The 16,107-nt window shown below is 36.3% G+C and overlaps 1 protein-coding gene across 2 annotated transcripts in view; it reads left to right on the top strand.

The window, feature by feature from the left end:
• Positions 1-15,303, top strand: part of LOC141554528 (cocaine esterase-like) — a 39,125-nt gene extending 23,822 nt beyond the window's left edge. For both annotated transcript variants that reach the window (XM_074286507.1, XM_074286508.1), the window contains exons 9-13: positions 7,634-7,708; positions 8,914-9,061; positions 11,781-11,903; positions 14,057-14,135; positions 15,007-15,303. In XM_074286507.1, the coding sequence (XP_074142608.1) occupies positions 7,634-7,708; positions 8,914-9,061; positions 11,781-11,903; positions 14,057-14,135; positions 15,007-15,190 (609 nt within the window). In that variant the 3' untranslated portion in view covers positions 15,191-15,303. The remainder of the gene's footprint in view (positions 1-7,633; positions 7,709-8,913; positions 9,062-11,780; positions 11,904-14,056; positions 14,136-15,006) is intronic.
• Positions 15,304-16,107: the final 804 nt, after the last annotated feature.

Below are 16,107 nucleotides of genomic sequence, written 5' to 3'. Positions count from 1 at the left end.
TGTCTATGAGTCCCCCACTAGATTCTTCCAGTGTGGGGTAGCCTCTCTGCCCTACATCTCCCTGAACTGTACTGCACCTGTGGTAGGTTGCAACTTCCTCCTCCTCCCTTCTATCCACTCTCCTGTCAATTGAGACAGATCTTTCCTGAAGTTCTTCCAAAATATCTTCTGCTGGAAATTTGTCATATTCCAAATATTTGTGGGTTCTGTCATCCCAAAACCCATTCAGAGTCTTGATCTGGTGTTGATCTGAGGAAAGCCGGGAAGAGCTCAGATAAAGACCTCTCTACCTCTGCCATATTGGTTCTTCCCCTATAGAATTTTTTTATTAATTTTTATAATTATAACATTTTTTGACAGTACATATGCATAGGTAATTTTTTTACAACATTATCCCTTGTACTCCCTTTTATTCTGAATTTTCCCCTCCTTCCTTCCACCCCCTTCCCTAAATGGCAGTCATTCCCATACATATTAAATATCTTATAGTATATCCTAGGTACAATATATATGTGCAGAACTGAATTTTGTTGTTGTTGTTGCTGCAAAGGAAGAATTGGATTCAGAAGATAACCTGGGGAGAAAAAAAAAGTTTACACTCATTTCCCAGTGTTCCTTTTCTGGATGTAGCTGATTCTGTCCATCATTGATCAATTGGAATTGGATTAGCTCTTCTCTATGTTGAAGATATCCACTTCCATCAGAATACATCCTCATACAGTATCATTGTTGAAGTGTATAATGATCTCCTAGTTCTACTTGTTTTACTCAGCATCAGTTGATGTAAGTCTCTCCAAGCCTCTCTGTATTCTTCCTGTTGGTCATTTCTTACAGAACAATAATATTCCATAACATTCATATACCATAATTTACCCAACCATTCTCCAATTGATGGACATCCATTCATTTTCCAGTTTCTAGCCACTACAAAAAGGACTGCTACAAACATTTTGGCACATACAGGTCCCTTTCTTTTCTTTTCTTTTCTTTTCTTTTTTTTTTTTTAACAATAAGTGAGTTAATCTTTTATTCCGTAGTCTTAATATATTTATATGAAATGGTTCCTCCTAGAAATAATTTCTCCATCAAAATAAGAGTTTCTGATTAGGATGGTAAATATTCTACAGACACAGAATTGCTTCAGAAATTCAGAAAGAACTTGGATTAGGCCCCATACCTCAATGATGTGATCTTTCATCAGGAAAGGTAGTCTCTCCAGTGCCTTAGTAATTAATTGATTTCCTGAGATGAATGGAGGTGAGGGCAGGCAGCAGTTTCTTAATTTACCCTTAGACAATAGACATTATCTTTTCCCAAAACTGTTCCCTCTTTTTATTTTTATTTTTTTTATGTTGGTAGAAATAGCAAGATTTTTTAAAAAATATATTACAGTATATTCTAGATACAATATATGTGTGTAGAACTGAATTTCTTGTTGCACAGGAAGAATTGGATTCAGAAGGTAAAAATAACAGTTTACACTCATTTCCCAGTGTTCCTTTTCTGGATGTAGCTGATTCTGTCCATCATTAATCAATTGGAATTGCATTAGCTCTTCTCTATGTTGAAGATATCCACTTCCATCAGCATATATCCTCGTACAGTATCATTGTTGAAGTGTATAATGATCTTCTGGTTCTGCTCGTTTCACTTAGCATCAGTTGATGTAAGTCTCTCCAAGCCTCTCTGTATTTCTCCTGTTGGTCATTTCTTACAGAACAATAATATTCCATAACCTTCATATACCATAATTTACCCAACCATTCTCCAATTGATGGACATCCATTCATCTTCCAGCTTCTAGCCACTATGAAAAGGGCTGCCACAAACATTTTGGCACATACAGGTCCCTTTCCCTTCTTTAGTATTTCCTTGGGATATAAGCCCAGTAGTAGTATGGCTGGGTCAAAGGGTATGCACATTTTGATAACTTTTTGGGCATAATTCCAGATTGCTCTCCAGAATGGTTGGATTCTTTCACAACTCCACCAACAATGCATCAGTGTCCCAGTTTTCCCACAGCTCCTCCAACATTTATCATTATTTGTTCCTGTCATCTTAGCCAATCTGACAGGTGTGTAATGATATCTCAGAGTTGTCTTAATTTGCATTTCTCTGATCAATAGTGATTTGGAACACTCTTTCATATGAGTGGAAATAGTTTTAATTTCATCATCTGAAAATTGTCTGTTCATATCCTTTGACCATTTATCAATTGGAGAATGGCTTGATTTCTTATAAATTAAAGTCAATTCTCTGTATATTTTGGAGATGAGGCCTTTATCAGAACCTTTAACTGTAAAAATGTTTTCCCAATTTGTTACTTCCCTTCTAATCTTGTTTGCATTAGTTTTGTTTGTGCAGAAACTTTTTAATTTGGTGTAATCAAAATTTTCTATTTTGTGATCAATAATGGTCTCTAGTTCTCCTTTGGACACAAATTCCTTCCTCCTCCACAAGTCTGAGAGGTAAACTATCCTATGTTCCTCTAATTTATTTATGATTTTGTTCTTTATGCCTAAATCTTGGACCCATTTTGATCTTATCTTAATATGTGGTGTTAAATGTGGGTCCATGCCTAGTTTCTGCCATACTAATTTCCAGTTTTCCCAGCAGTTTTTGTCAAATAATGAATTCTTATCCCAAAACTTGGGATCTTTGGGTTTGTCAAACACTAGATTGCTATTTTTATTCATTATCTTGCCCTGTGAACCTAACCTATTCCACTGATTAACTAGTCTATTTCTTAGCCAATACCAAATGGTTTTGGTGACTGTTGCTTTATAATACAGTTCTAGATCAGGTACCGCTAGACCACCTTCATTTAATTTTTTTTTTCATTACTTCCCTTGAAATTCTCCACCTTTTGTTGTTCCATATGAATTCTGTTGTTATTTTTTCTAGGTCATTAAAATAGTTTCTTGGAAGTCTGATTGGTATAGCACTAAATAAATAGATTAGTTTAGGGAGTATTATCATCTTAATTATATTCGCTCGACCTATCCAAGAGCACTCAATGTCTTTCCAATTATTTAAATCTGACTTTATTTTTGTGGCAAGTGTTTCATAATTTTGCTCATATAATTCCTGACTCTCCTTTTGTAGATAGGTTCCCAAATATTTTATACTATCAACAGTTATTTTGAATGGAATTTCTCTTTGTATCTCTTGCTCTTGGATAGTGTTGGTAATGTATAAAAATGCTGAGGATTTATGTGGATTTATTTTGTATCCTGCAATTTTGCTAAAGTTCTGAATTATTTCTAATAGCTTTTTAGCAGAGTCTTTGGTTCTCTAAGTATATCACCATGTCATCTGCAAAGAGTGATAGTTTGATTTTCTCATTTCCTACTCTAATTCCTTGAATCTCTTTCTCGGCTCTTATTGCCGAGGCTAGCATTTCTAGTACTATATTGAATAGTAATGGTGATAGTGGGCAACCTTGTTTCACTCTTGATCTTACAGGGAAAGGTTCCAGTTTATCGCCATTACATATGATGTTTATTGACGGTTTTAAATATATGCTCGTTATTATTTTAAGGAATAGTCCATTTATTCCTATACTCTCAAGTGTTTTTAGTAGGAATGGATGTTGGATTTTATCAAATGTTTTTTTCTGCATCTATTGAGATGATTATATGGTTTTTATTAATTTGATTATTAATATGGTCAATTATACTAATAGTTTTCCTAATATTGAACCAGCCCTGCATTCCTGGTATAAATCCTATTTGATCATTGTGTATTATCCTGGGGATGATTTTCTGAAGTCTTTTTGCTAATATCTTATTTAAGATTTTAGCATCAATATTCATTAAGGAGATTGGTCTATAGTTTTCTTTCTCAGTTTTCAATCTACCTGGTTTAGATATCAGTACCATGTCTGTGTCATAAAAGGAATTTGGTAGGACTCCTTCAATCCCTACTTTTTCAAATAGTTTATATAGCATTGGAGTTAGTTGTTCTTTAAATGTTTGGCAGAATTCACTTGTAAATCCATCTGGTGCTGGGGATTTTTTCTTAGGGAGTTGGTTAATAGCTTGTTCTATTTCTTTTTCTGAAATGGGACTATTTAGACTATTTACTTCTTCCTCTGTTAATCTGGGCAAGCTATATTTTTGAAGGTATTCTTCCATTTCATTTAAGTTATCGAATTTATTGGCATAAAGTTGAGCAAAGTATCTCCTAACTATTGTTCTAATTTCTTCTTGATTAGTGGTGAGTTCTCCCTTTTCATTTTCAAGACTAACAATTTGCTTTTTCTTTTTCCTTTTTTTAATCAGGTTTACTAAGGGTTTGTCTATTTTGTTGGTTTTTTCATAGAACCATCTCTTAGTTTTATTAATTAATTCAATAGTTTTTTTTACTTTCCATTTTATTAATCTCACCTTTTGTTTTTAGAATTTTAAGTTTCGTGTTTGTTTGGGGGTTTTTAATTTGTTCCTTTTCTAGCAATTTTAGTTGTAAGCCCAATTCATTGACCCTCTCTTTCTCTATTTTATGCAAGTAGGCCTCTAGATATAGAAAACTTCCCCTTATTACTGCTTTGGCTGTATCCCACACATTTTGGTATGATGTCTCATTATTGTCATTTTCTTGGGTGAAGTTATTAATTATGTCTATGATTTGCTGTTTTACCCAATCATTCTTTAGTATAAGATTATTTAGTTTCCAATTATTTTTTGGTCTATTTTCCCCTGGCTTTTTATTAAATGTAATTTTAATTGCATTGTGGTCCAAAAAGGATGCATTTACTATTTCTGCCTTACTGCATTTGATTTTGAGGTTTTTATGCCCTAGTATATGATCAATTTTTGTATAGGTTCCATGAACTGCTGAGAAAAAAGTATACTCCTTTCTGTCTCCATTTAGCTTTCACCAAAGATCTATCATATCAAACTTTTCTAGTATTCCATTTACCTCTTTGACTTCTTTCTTATTTATTTTGTGGTTTGATTTATCTAATTCTGAGAGTGCAAGGTTGAGATCTCCCACTGTTATAGTTTTGCTGTCCATTTCTTCTTGCAGCTCTCTTAATTTCTCTTTTAAGAATTTAGATGCTGCACCACTTGGTGCGTATATGTTTAATATTGATACTGCTTCATTATTAATGGTACCCTTTAGCAGGATATAATGCTCTTCCTTATCTCTTTTAATTAGAGCCATTTTTGCTTTTGCTTGATCTGAGATGAGGATGGCTACCCCTGCTTTTTTGGCTTCGCCTGAACCATAGTAGATTCTGCTGCAACCTTTTACCTCTATTCTACATGTATCACCTTGCTTCAGGTGTCTTTCCTGTAAATAACATATTGTAGGATTCTGGCTTTTAATCCAGTCTGCTAATCGCTTCCTCTTTATGAGGGAGTTTACCCCATTCACATTTATGGTTAGAATGACTAATTTTATATTGCTTGCCATCCTGTTAATCCCTGCTTATGCTTTTCTCCTTTCTTTCCCTCTTATCCCCCTACCCAATATTAAACTTGGGAACGCCACTTGCTTTTCACAGCCCTCCCTTTTTAGTATCTCTCCCCCAAGTTAGAGTTCCTCCCCTTATTTTTACCCCTTTTCCTCACAATTTCTGTATTCCCTTCCCCTTAGCTTACTCCTTCCCTCTCACTTTTCAATGAAGTGGAAGAAGTTTCACCATAAATCAAATATGTCTATTGATACACACTATGTTCATCTCCCTCCTTTCTTTCTCTCAGATATAATAGGTTACCATTGCCTCTTCATGAGATGTAGTACCACCACTTTACACTTTTTTATGATATAATTTCCTTTCCACCTCTAGTTTCTAGAACAAATTATACATGTGTTCTTTACATATCTTTATGGCAGAAATATAGTTCTCAAGATTTCTTTTTACCTTTTCTGTATTTGAAGATCAAACATTTTGTGTAGATCTGGTTTTTTCATCAAGAATAGATGGAATTCATTTATTTCATTAAATGTCCATCTTCTTCCCTGGAAAATGATGCTCATTTTTGTTGGGTAAGTTATTCTTGGCTACATACCAAGTTCCTTAGCCTTTTGTAATATCATGTTCTAGGCCCTTCGTTCTTTTAATGTGGATGCAGCTAGATCCTGGGTTATCCTTATTGTGGCTCCTCCATATCTGAATTCCTTTTTTGTAGCAGCTTCCAGTATTTTTTCCTTCATCTGATGGTTCTTGAACTTGGCCAATATATTTCTTGGCGTTTTGATTTTAGGGTCCTTTTCAGTAGGTGATTGATGAATTTTTTCAATGTCTATTTTACCCTCTGTTTCCAAAATGTCTGGGCAGTTCTCTTTGATAATTTCCTGGAAAATAGGGCAGGCTCTTTTTTTCCTCACATTTTTCAGGGAGTCCAATTATTCTCAAATTGCCTCTCCTGGTCCTATAGAATTTTTTCGAATGAATTGCCATGTAACCAAGCCTCCCTTATCTTGAAATTGTAAAGTCAATTTTAAAAATTCCAAGTGTAAGACTTTACCTCCATTAAATTTGATTCAAGTGGCTGTAGTTCAACATCTATCTAGTTTATCTAGTTATCTATCAAGTTATGTTTTGGATCCTGATTCCATTATTCATTATATTATCTGACCCTGCTGACTTTGTGTCATCTGTAAATTTGCCTTTTCTAGAATCAGAAAAATTACTCTGAATAGGCTTCTCTGGAAGAATCAGAAATGATTCAACTTTGTGTTATTTTCTCTATAGATGACTCATTTTACATACCAATCTCTTCAGAAATATAGGAAGAGAAGCCCAAACCAGATCTGGCTCCCCTTTGGTTAAAATATCCCCTAAAATCCTTTTTATTTTATTTTTAAAATTTTTGGAGGCAATCAAAGTTAAGTGATATGCCCAGGGTCACATAGCTAGGACCTCCTGGCTCCAAAGCCAGTACTCTTAGTAATCACTGTTATTTAGCTCCCCCCCCCAATTCTCTTTATTTTAAATAAACAGTGAATAATGCTAGCTGACATTAACATAGCACTTTATAGTTTGCAAAAAAATCTGCTTTCCTAACACTTGCTGTGACATAGGAACTACTAAGATGTTTATCCCTGTTTTGTAAAATCAAGAATCAAGTTTGCAGAAAGGAAATGATTTAATTCAAGTCACATAACTGGGACTAGAATCTGGTCCTTCTAATGTTCTCTTTCTTATGGACTTCAATTCAGCATTGCCTAAAGACCAATTTGTCTATATGAATTAAAAACATGTCATTAACAACCATGTATCTAATTAAAAATATGTCATTAACAACCATTTATCAGCTGCCTCCTAAAGCATATGCATGTAATCAGTCTATTTACATTAGTCAGAAAAATTAAATTCTACTTGCATCATTTTTAGCATAATGAATTATAGTAAGCATCAGTCACTGTCTGGTCATTATGAGGAAATCATGATTACTGTTTGTTACATACTCAGTATGTGACCCAGTAATACTCCTCATTTTGCTGGCCATTTTGCAAAATATCTTGAGAATTTTTCAGGGTGTATTGGGCATTATCAGTAATTTGTGATACTATTCCACCTTAAATGGTAAAATAACTTCCTTGGATTAGATCTGTTTAAAATAATGCATAAAATTTGTAAAGTTCTAAAAACCATTCACAATGCATATTTTTCTCTACACAGGGAATGAGCATTCCTGGATTTAAGGAAAATATGGATAAAGAAAGTATCCAGTTATTATTGCAAAGTCAATTGTGGGTAAGATAATAGTTATTTAAGCTTTTTTTGTTTTGTTTTGTTTTTTTTAATAAGCACTAACAGACATTGGGCTAAGCATAGAGAGAAAGTCAAATAGTCCCTACTCTCAAGGAACTACAAGAGAGGACTTCTATGAGAGAGATAACTAGCGTATAAAGATATAAGCAGAAAAAATACACAAAGCAAATCTTGGGAGAGAGAGGTAAGGCACTACTAGTAGCTGGAAGAGAGAGGATCCAAGAAAGATGTTGTGTAGAAGATACTATTTGAACTGACTCTTGCCAGTGCAAAGGCTTGGAAATGTGAGATGGAGTGTAAAGTGTAAAGAACAAAAAGGTTGATATAACTAGACCATAGAGTATGAGGAGGATATTAATGTATAATAAATCTGGGGGCAGTTTTGGATTGTCCAGATTGTTAAAAAGTTCTAAGTACCAAAAGAAGAGTTTATATTTAATCCTAGATGTAATAGGGACCCACTAGAATTTACTTATGATAGGATAAAATGGTCAGATCTTGTTTGTAATATCATTTGGGGAGAGAAGTGGAAGATAGATTGGAATGGGGTTAGATCTGAGGTACCAGGATCCATTAAGAGGCTGTTGAAATAGAGTACAATAGAGCCATTGAAGATCCTTCCACCTTCTGACTTTCTTCTTTCATAGTCACAGAGATGGAAAGGACCTTGAAGATCCCTTCTAGTTCTCTCCTTTCCTTGAGCCCCCATCCTTCCCACACCATTCCAGCAAATAGTTGTCCAGTACCTTCTTGAGGAATTTAACCCAGAAAGAGCAGTTCCTGGTGGGGAGGTGGTAAAGGGATCAATGAGATCCAGGCCCTATGAAGAGCATGCAAACTTTTGTGAGTTTATTCCTAGTTGTTGTTTATCTGATGAATCATGTCTGACTCATTGTGATCCCTTTTGGAAGTTTTCCTGGCAAAGATACTCCAGTAGTTATCATTTATTCCTCCAGCTCATTTTATAGATAAGGAAACTGAGGTAAAGTTAAGTGACTTGCCCAGAGTCACATCGCTAAATACATGTCAGAGGTCAGATTTGAATGCAAATCCTTCTGACTCTAGAGCCAGTGTTTTATACACTTCGCCACCCAGCAAACTTCCTTAATTTTTACAATCCACCAACAATCACCCACAAACAATTCACTGCTAGTAAGTTCATTTTTCTGTTACTCTATCTCCTATAGGATATTCCTCCTGAGCTTGGGCATCTGATGATTGAAGAGTATATAAGAGATACTAAGGACCCTGGAGAACAGCGAGCTCAATTTCAGGAAATGTTGGGAGATTTGACTTTTGGTATCCCTGCCCTCAAAGTTGCCAAGTATCAACAAAGTGAGTATGGCTTTTATCTTTTTCATAACCAACATAAGGATGTCTCTTCTCTGGGGCAGTATGTGTATGCATGCAGAAGGAGGCTCCTGCTTCTGAGCTTTGCTCTCCTAGCCTCCAGACCCACCTGTATGAATTCATATCTTTCTACGCCTTCCCTCCCAACCCCAGTTGAGGTGAACTCAGTAACCATTCTCTACAGCAACAAGAACAAATAATAATGATTATAATGATAATGATAGCCCACATTTTTACAAACAGATGTTTTTTAACTTTTTGTGGGTATGCATTATAGACCCCTTTGGCAATCTAATGAAAATTTTAGACTTTTTTCCAAAATAATATTTTTAAATATCCAAAATAAAATATATAGGATAAAAAAACCAATTATATTGAAATCCAGGTATCAAAGTACTTGAATAAAAATAAAATCAAGAACCTCAAATAAAGTGTTTTATTGAGGATTTTTTGTGCTTTTTTGAGGGGAGACAATCTAGGTTGTGACTTGCTCAGTCTCACATGGGTAGTTAAGTATAGAGATGCAATTTGAATTCTGGTCCTCTTGACTCCAGGGCAGACACTCTATCTCCCGTGCCATCTGATGCCCCTGGACTAGTTTATTGTTACAAACCATTTTACATCCATTATTCCCCTGGATCCTCACAACAACCTCATTCTAGTGGAGGGAGCATTGGAGCAAATCCAGCCTCAAATACCTTCTAGCTGTGTGACTCCAAGCAACCGTTTATTGCCTCAGTTTCTTCAACTATAAAATGGTAATAATAATAGTATCTCTGCCACAGGGTTGTTGTGAGGCTCCAGGGAGATAATCTTTGTAAAACACTTAGTGTCTGGCACAAAGTAGTGGCAATATAAATGTGTATTCACAGGACCACTAGGGGTTGCCATAGGTCATAGAATGCCTAGCTTGGAGTCCGGGAGACTTATCTTCATGAATTCAAATCAAACCTCAGACACTTACTAGTTATGTGACCCTGAGCATTTAACCCTGTTTGCCTCAGTTTCCTCATCTGTAAAATGATCTGGAGAAGAAAATAGCAAATCACTTCAGTATCCTTGCCAAGAAAACCCCAAATGGGATCCCAAAGAGTAAGATAAAATTAAAAAACAACTGAACAATAGATGCTTATTTGCTTCCCCTCCCCTTCCCATGGAGGAGACAGTTCAGAGATTGTTCTCTCCACCTCACAAGTGAAAAATCAGCTTTAGAGAAGTGAAAAAATTTCCCCTAAAGTTCTTTTTTTTTATTACTCTTTTTTTTTATTCATTTTTCCAAATTATCCCCTCCCTCCCTCCACTCCCTCCCCCCGATGGCAGGTAATCCCATACATTTTACATGTGTTACAATATAACCTAGGTACAATATATGTGTGTAAATACCTTTTTCTTGTTGCACATTAATTATTAGCTTCCGAAGGTATAAGTAACCTGGGTAGATAGACAGTAGTGCTAACAATTTACATTCCCCTCCCAGTGTTTCTTCTCTGGGTATAGTTATTTCTGTCCATCATTGATCAACTGGAAGTGAGTTGGCTCTTCTTTATGTTGAAGATTTCCACTTCCATCAGAATACATCCTCATACAGTATTGTTGTTGAAGTGTATAGTGATCTTCTGGTTCTGCTCATTTCACTCAGCAACAGTTGATTTAAGTCTCTCCAAGCCTCTCTGTATTCCTCCTGCTGGTCATTTCTTACAGAACAATAATATTCCATAAACTTCATATACCACAATTTACCCAACCATTCTCCAATTGATGGACATCCATTCATCTTCCAGTTTCTAGCTACAACAAAAAGAGCTGCCACAAACATTTTGGCACATACAGGTCCCTTTCCACTCTTTAGTATTTCTTTGGGATATAATCCCAATAACAGCAATGCTGGGTCAAAGGATATGCACAGTTTGATAACTTTTTGGGCATAGTTCCAAATTGCTCTCCAGAATGGCTGGATTCTTGCACAACTCCACCAACAATGTATCAGTGTCCCAGTTTTCCCACATGCCCTCCAACATTCATCATTATTTGTTCCTGTCATTTTAGTCAATCTGACAAGTGTGTAGTGGTATCTCAGAATTGTCTTAATTTGCATTTCTCTGATCAGTAGTGATTTGGAACACTCTTTCATATGAGTGGAAATAGTTTCAATTTCATCATCTGAGAATTGTCTGTTCATATCCCTTGACCATTTATCAATTGGAGAATGGTTTGGTTTCCTATAAGTCAGGGTCAGTTCTCTATATATTTTGGAAATGAGACCTTTGTCAGAACCTTTCCTTTTAAAAATATTTTCCCAATTTGTTACTTCCCTTCTAATCTTGTTTGCATTAGCATTGTTTGTACAGAAACTTTTTAGTTTGATGTAATCAAAATCTTCTATTTTGTGATCAATAATGATCTCTAGTTCTCCTCTGGTCATAAATTCCTTCCTCCTCCACAGGTTCCCCTAAAGTTCTATAAGTCGGTCAGCAGCAGGGCCAGGATTCCAACCCAGGTCCTGTTACTACAGATCCCAGCACTTGTCCTTCCTCACAGCATCACTCTTGGACAGTTAATGGGCTGCCCTTTAGAACCTGACCCGTTAATGGCCAGCTACCACTGTCCCCTCTCTAAAGAGGGGACTCCAAAGACTAGGAGTCTATGGGCATGTGACCCTGCTCTGTGTTCAATGTATCAGTAATTGTGGGCATTTTTCATGCAGGTCCCAGCTCTCCAGTCTACTTCTATGAATTTCAGCACCGAGCAAGCATATTTAAGGATGTCAGGCCGGATTATGTGAAAGCGGACCATGGTGATGAGCTGCAGTTTGTCTTTGGAGCTCCTTGTAAGCAATGGAGACCGGAAGGAGCTGGACGTTTGTGACTTGGGATTGGGGCGGGGAGTAGGAGCAGAATCTCTGAGGCTGGGTCATTCCATCTTATCATCAACTTTACTCTCTCTGACATCAAAACAAAGGATAATGGCTTACCTTTCTACAAAGCACCTTCCCATACATTATCTCACTTAATAATGATAATGTGAAAAATAGACAGCATTTATATACTACTTGGAGGATTTCAAAGAGCTTTGTATTTGCCACTTTCATATGACACAAGAGTCCTATGAAGTAGGTGCTGTTGCTATACCCATTTTATAGATGAACTGAAGCTGAGGAAGGCTTCACAGCCTCAGTCACGGAGCTAGTTAAGGATCTGAGTCAGCATGTGGACTCATGTTTTCTTGGCTCTATACTCAGCACTCAATCCCCTAATTGCTCTTGAGGGTCTTTACTTCCCAGATTGATTCCTTTTTTTTCACTGGGTAAAAAAAGGCTTTACCCCATAGCTTTTTCATCTGTCCTTAATCACTGAATGGATGTTGCTTCAGTCAAACTCAGACATGTTAAAGACCTTAGCTTCAAAAGGCCAAGGTCTCCCACTGAGGGCCAGCTCCAGTTGTCCTGATCTATATCTGACCACTGGACCCAGATGGCTTTGGAGATTAAAGTGAGGCAGGTGACCTTGCACAACCCATTCTCACTGAAATCCAATTTATTTGCATGTCAGGTTGTCTTCAAGATCAAAAGACAGAGAATTTAATATTCCCAAACATTATATGAGAGTCGGGCTATGGGAAAGGAAATTATTGTTATTATGTCTGTTCTACAAAAGGAGAAGCAGAAGCTCGGAGAGAGGAATTGTACATCACAGAGTTAGGAGGTCTACCCCCAAATCTTTCGGCTCTACCAGGTTCCCTTAGGAAACACTGAATGTGGGCCCAGTTCCCCAAGAAGAATTTTGGTTTTTATTTTTTATTCTCAATATTTGTATTCCAATATTTGGGCATAATACCAGGGATAAAGGAGGCAATTCATAGTTATCTTGTTGACTGAATGATTGGATATTAAAGTATCAGCCTTGGAAGTCCCCTGCTTCTTTAGATGAATTCAGTCAGAAGACCTGAATCAGCTATTCAGTTCAATTCAATTTACATGATTACATCCTTCTTCCTTCCTCCCTTTTTTCCTTCCTTCCATTGTTTTTGGTTCAATTTCTCTACTACAAAATCCATTTGTTAATCACTAGACAAAAGTCTCATTTAGCAATTTGGGGAGTTAATGTTGTTAGGTGGTCCCCAAATAGTGGTTGCAGAAGTCTTCTGCCCCTATTTTTAACCTCCCTTATTCTATCCTGCCAGAACTGAAAGGCTAGTTTATATATTAATCTGTTTCATGACTTGCCAGGGCCAGTAAATTCATTAACTAATGACCCAGCTGCTTCTGCTGAGCCTGTCTGCATTACCCCATGCAGGGTTCTTAAATGGCAGACGTTGTCTGGGCCACCTGCAAAGACTTTACAGACATTGGACCTTGTACTATATTGTTGTAGTTCGTAATAATATTAATAATAATAACAGCTGTTTATAATAATAATGCCATTATAATTACATATAATAAAATATGCAATTAAATAATTATAATGTAAAATTGATATATAATATTTTATCATAAGATTATATATTATTTTAAGTATACAATAATATGAATATAATATTACAAAGATAGCATATATGTAACACTTTTACAAATTTTTCAAAGAGCTCTGTAAATTATCTCTATCTTCTCTTATTTTTAACCTTCCCAACAACCTGGGACACAGGTACCACAATTATTCCCATTTTTCAAACAAAAAAACAAAATGACTTGCTTAGGATCACTCATCTAGTTAGTGTCTAAAGGAGTAGAAAATACATCTTTCTGACTTCTAGCCCAGCTGCACCATTTCGTTTACTGGGGAGTTAGATAGAATGGGCCAGCAGAAGCCCTGGGAGATATTCCAAGAGGGGAATGTAATAAAGGCAACTATTGGAGGAAGATCAGTTCAGTGACAAAAGCAGTGACTGGGGAACTTAAAGAAAGGTGGCTAGGTCCAGGGAGGAGAGAAGACCTTTATACCTGCATTTTGACTTTATTTAAGATGTTTCTTTTTCTGTTTCTAGTTTTAGGTGAAGCAACAGAAGAAGAAAAACTCCTGAGCCACAGGATAATGAGCTACTGGGCAAATTTTGCCTATCATGGGTAAGGAAGAAGCCTCTTGGTTTCCAGGAGATTTTCCTATGGGGTAGTGTTTGTTTCCAGTGGCATAAATGTTTCTCACTCACATAGAAGTTCCCTGATTGAAATCTGTTAAGGAAAAAAAAGTTCAATTAACATAAAGGCAAGGTCTGTTGAACAAGCATACCCCTTTCCTCAAGTTCTTGGCTGGGGGTGGGTAGAGATGCTGCTCTGGTAGACTGCACATGGGCATCTTAAAAGGAATATAAGAAAGATCAGCAACTTTCTCGGCCCACACTATCATTCTTGAATCTCAGTGGCTCCTCTTTCCCCTTGGGAAACATTAGGTCAGGTGGTAGTGGCAAGAGTTGGGGATTTGGAGTTTATACTGCTGGGCCCAATTCTTTATGATCCCCATCTGCAGTTTTCTTGGCAGAGACCCTGGAGTGGTTTGCCATTTCTTTCTCAAGCTCATTTGAAGATGGGGAAACTAAGGCAAGCAAGGTGATGTGACTTACCCAGGATGACAATTTAGGATTTGAACTAGGTCTTCTTAATTCCAGTCTTGGTTCTCTCCACTGTGCTATTATAGCTGCCCCAGTGAAAGGGAATCTAATAATATGAGTTGAATTTCTGCTTTGTCAATTTATTCCCAATATGAATCCTTTTACTTTGAGTCTTCTACCTCACATGCATTAGAAAGATACAACATGAAATATGAAGCCCAAACTGTTTAAGAATGAATGAACAAGTCTCTCTATAGTTGTTGCTATTGTTAGCTGACCCTTAGCAGAGGGCCCTGTCCTTGACTCTCATGCTAAGCTCATGGTGGCTTGCTACACTTGCCAGAATGATGGAACTTTTCATTTCTAAATGCTTGGTTTTTTCCCTCTAGGGACCCAAATGGTGCAGACCTTTTGCACTGGCCAGTCTATGACCAGAAGGAAGAGTATCTGCAGCTGAATTTGCAGCTGTCTGTGGGAAAGAGACTGAAAGCAGATAAACTGGAGTTTTGGACTAAGACTGTGCCTCAGAAACTGAAGGAATTGGAGTTTGAAAAAGCTCGGGTGGAGTTATGATCTCTAAGAATAACCATCTTTGTAATTGTTGTAGATTGATAACAGTCAGTCATTTCCTTTAAGTAGTTCCTCAGTTTCAACTAAAATTTTGAATAAAATAGTTTTGAATAAAATAGTTTGACTCTTACTCATTACTGCTTTTGGAGAAGAATTTCAATAATATTCAGAAGGAAAAAAAAGCATTTATATAGTGTTTGCTATGTGCCAGATACTTTTACAAATATCATCTCCTTTAAAATGTACCTTACAATGCTGACATAGTGGGAATCCAACCAGTCCATAATATCTCTAGAGGAAAAAATCCTTAGTTCATTTTACAGAATTATAATGGAGATTATTTCAATTTTTGTCATTGTATCTCTAGGAGACTTGGAAAGTAAAGAATTAATGCTTTTTGATTAATCAAATGATTGACATAGAGATGGAAGGGATATTATAAATCATTGAACAGGAAGGCACATCATGGCCCAGAAAAGGAAAAGGACTTATTCAACGGGATTCAGACACAAAGTAGCCAGTTCTTCTCACTCCAAATATAAGCCTTTTTTTGGTACAGTGACCTGCTGTCAGGTTCTGGTGAAAATATCAAATGTTTCTGTCCTGTTTTATCAATTAGTAAACATTTTCCAGACAACATTTTTAAAGCATTTTTATCAAACTTTTTATTTTCAAAACATATCCATGGATGATTTTTCAACATTGGCTCTTGTAAAACCTTGTGTTAAGAAAAATCAAATATTGAGCTGTTAAAACCATTTTGTCATTAAGAAGCTTATGATTAAAAGAATGAGCCAAGTTGATAGAGGGTTGAGACAATATGGTATGGAATGCAAAGGTAATAGAAACTTAGGTAGAGAGATTAAATGTCATGCCTAGAGTCCTAGTTGTATAACTAGCAGGCCATATCATTTGAATGC

The sequence above is a fragment of the Sminthopsis crassicaudata genome, chromosome 2, assembly GCF_048593235.1.
Source record: "Sminthopsis crassicaudata isolate SCR6 chromosome 2, ASM4859323v1, whole genome shotgun sequence".
In the NCBI taxonomy this organism is placed as follows: Eukaryota; Metazoa; Chordata; class Mammalia; order Dasyuromorphia; family Dasyuridae; genus Sminthopsis; species Sminthopsis crassicaudata.
This window is presented reverse-complemented; position numbering and strand designations above follow the sequence as displayed.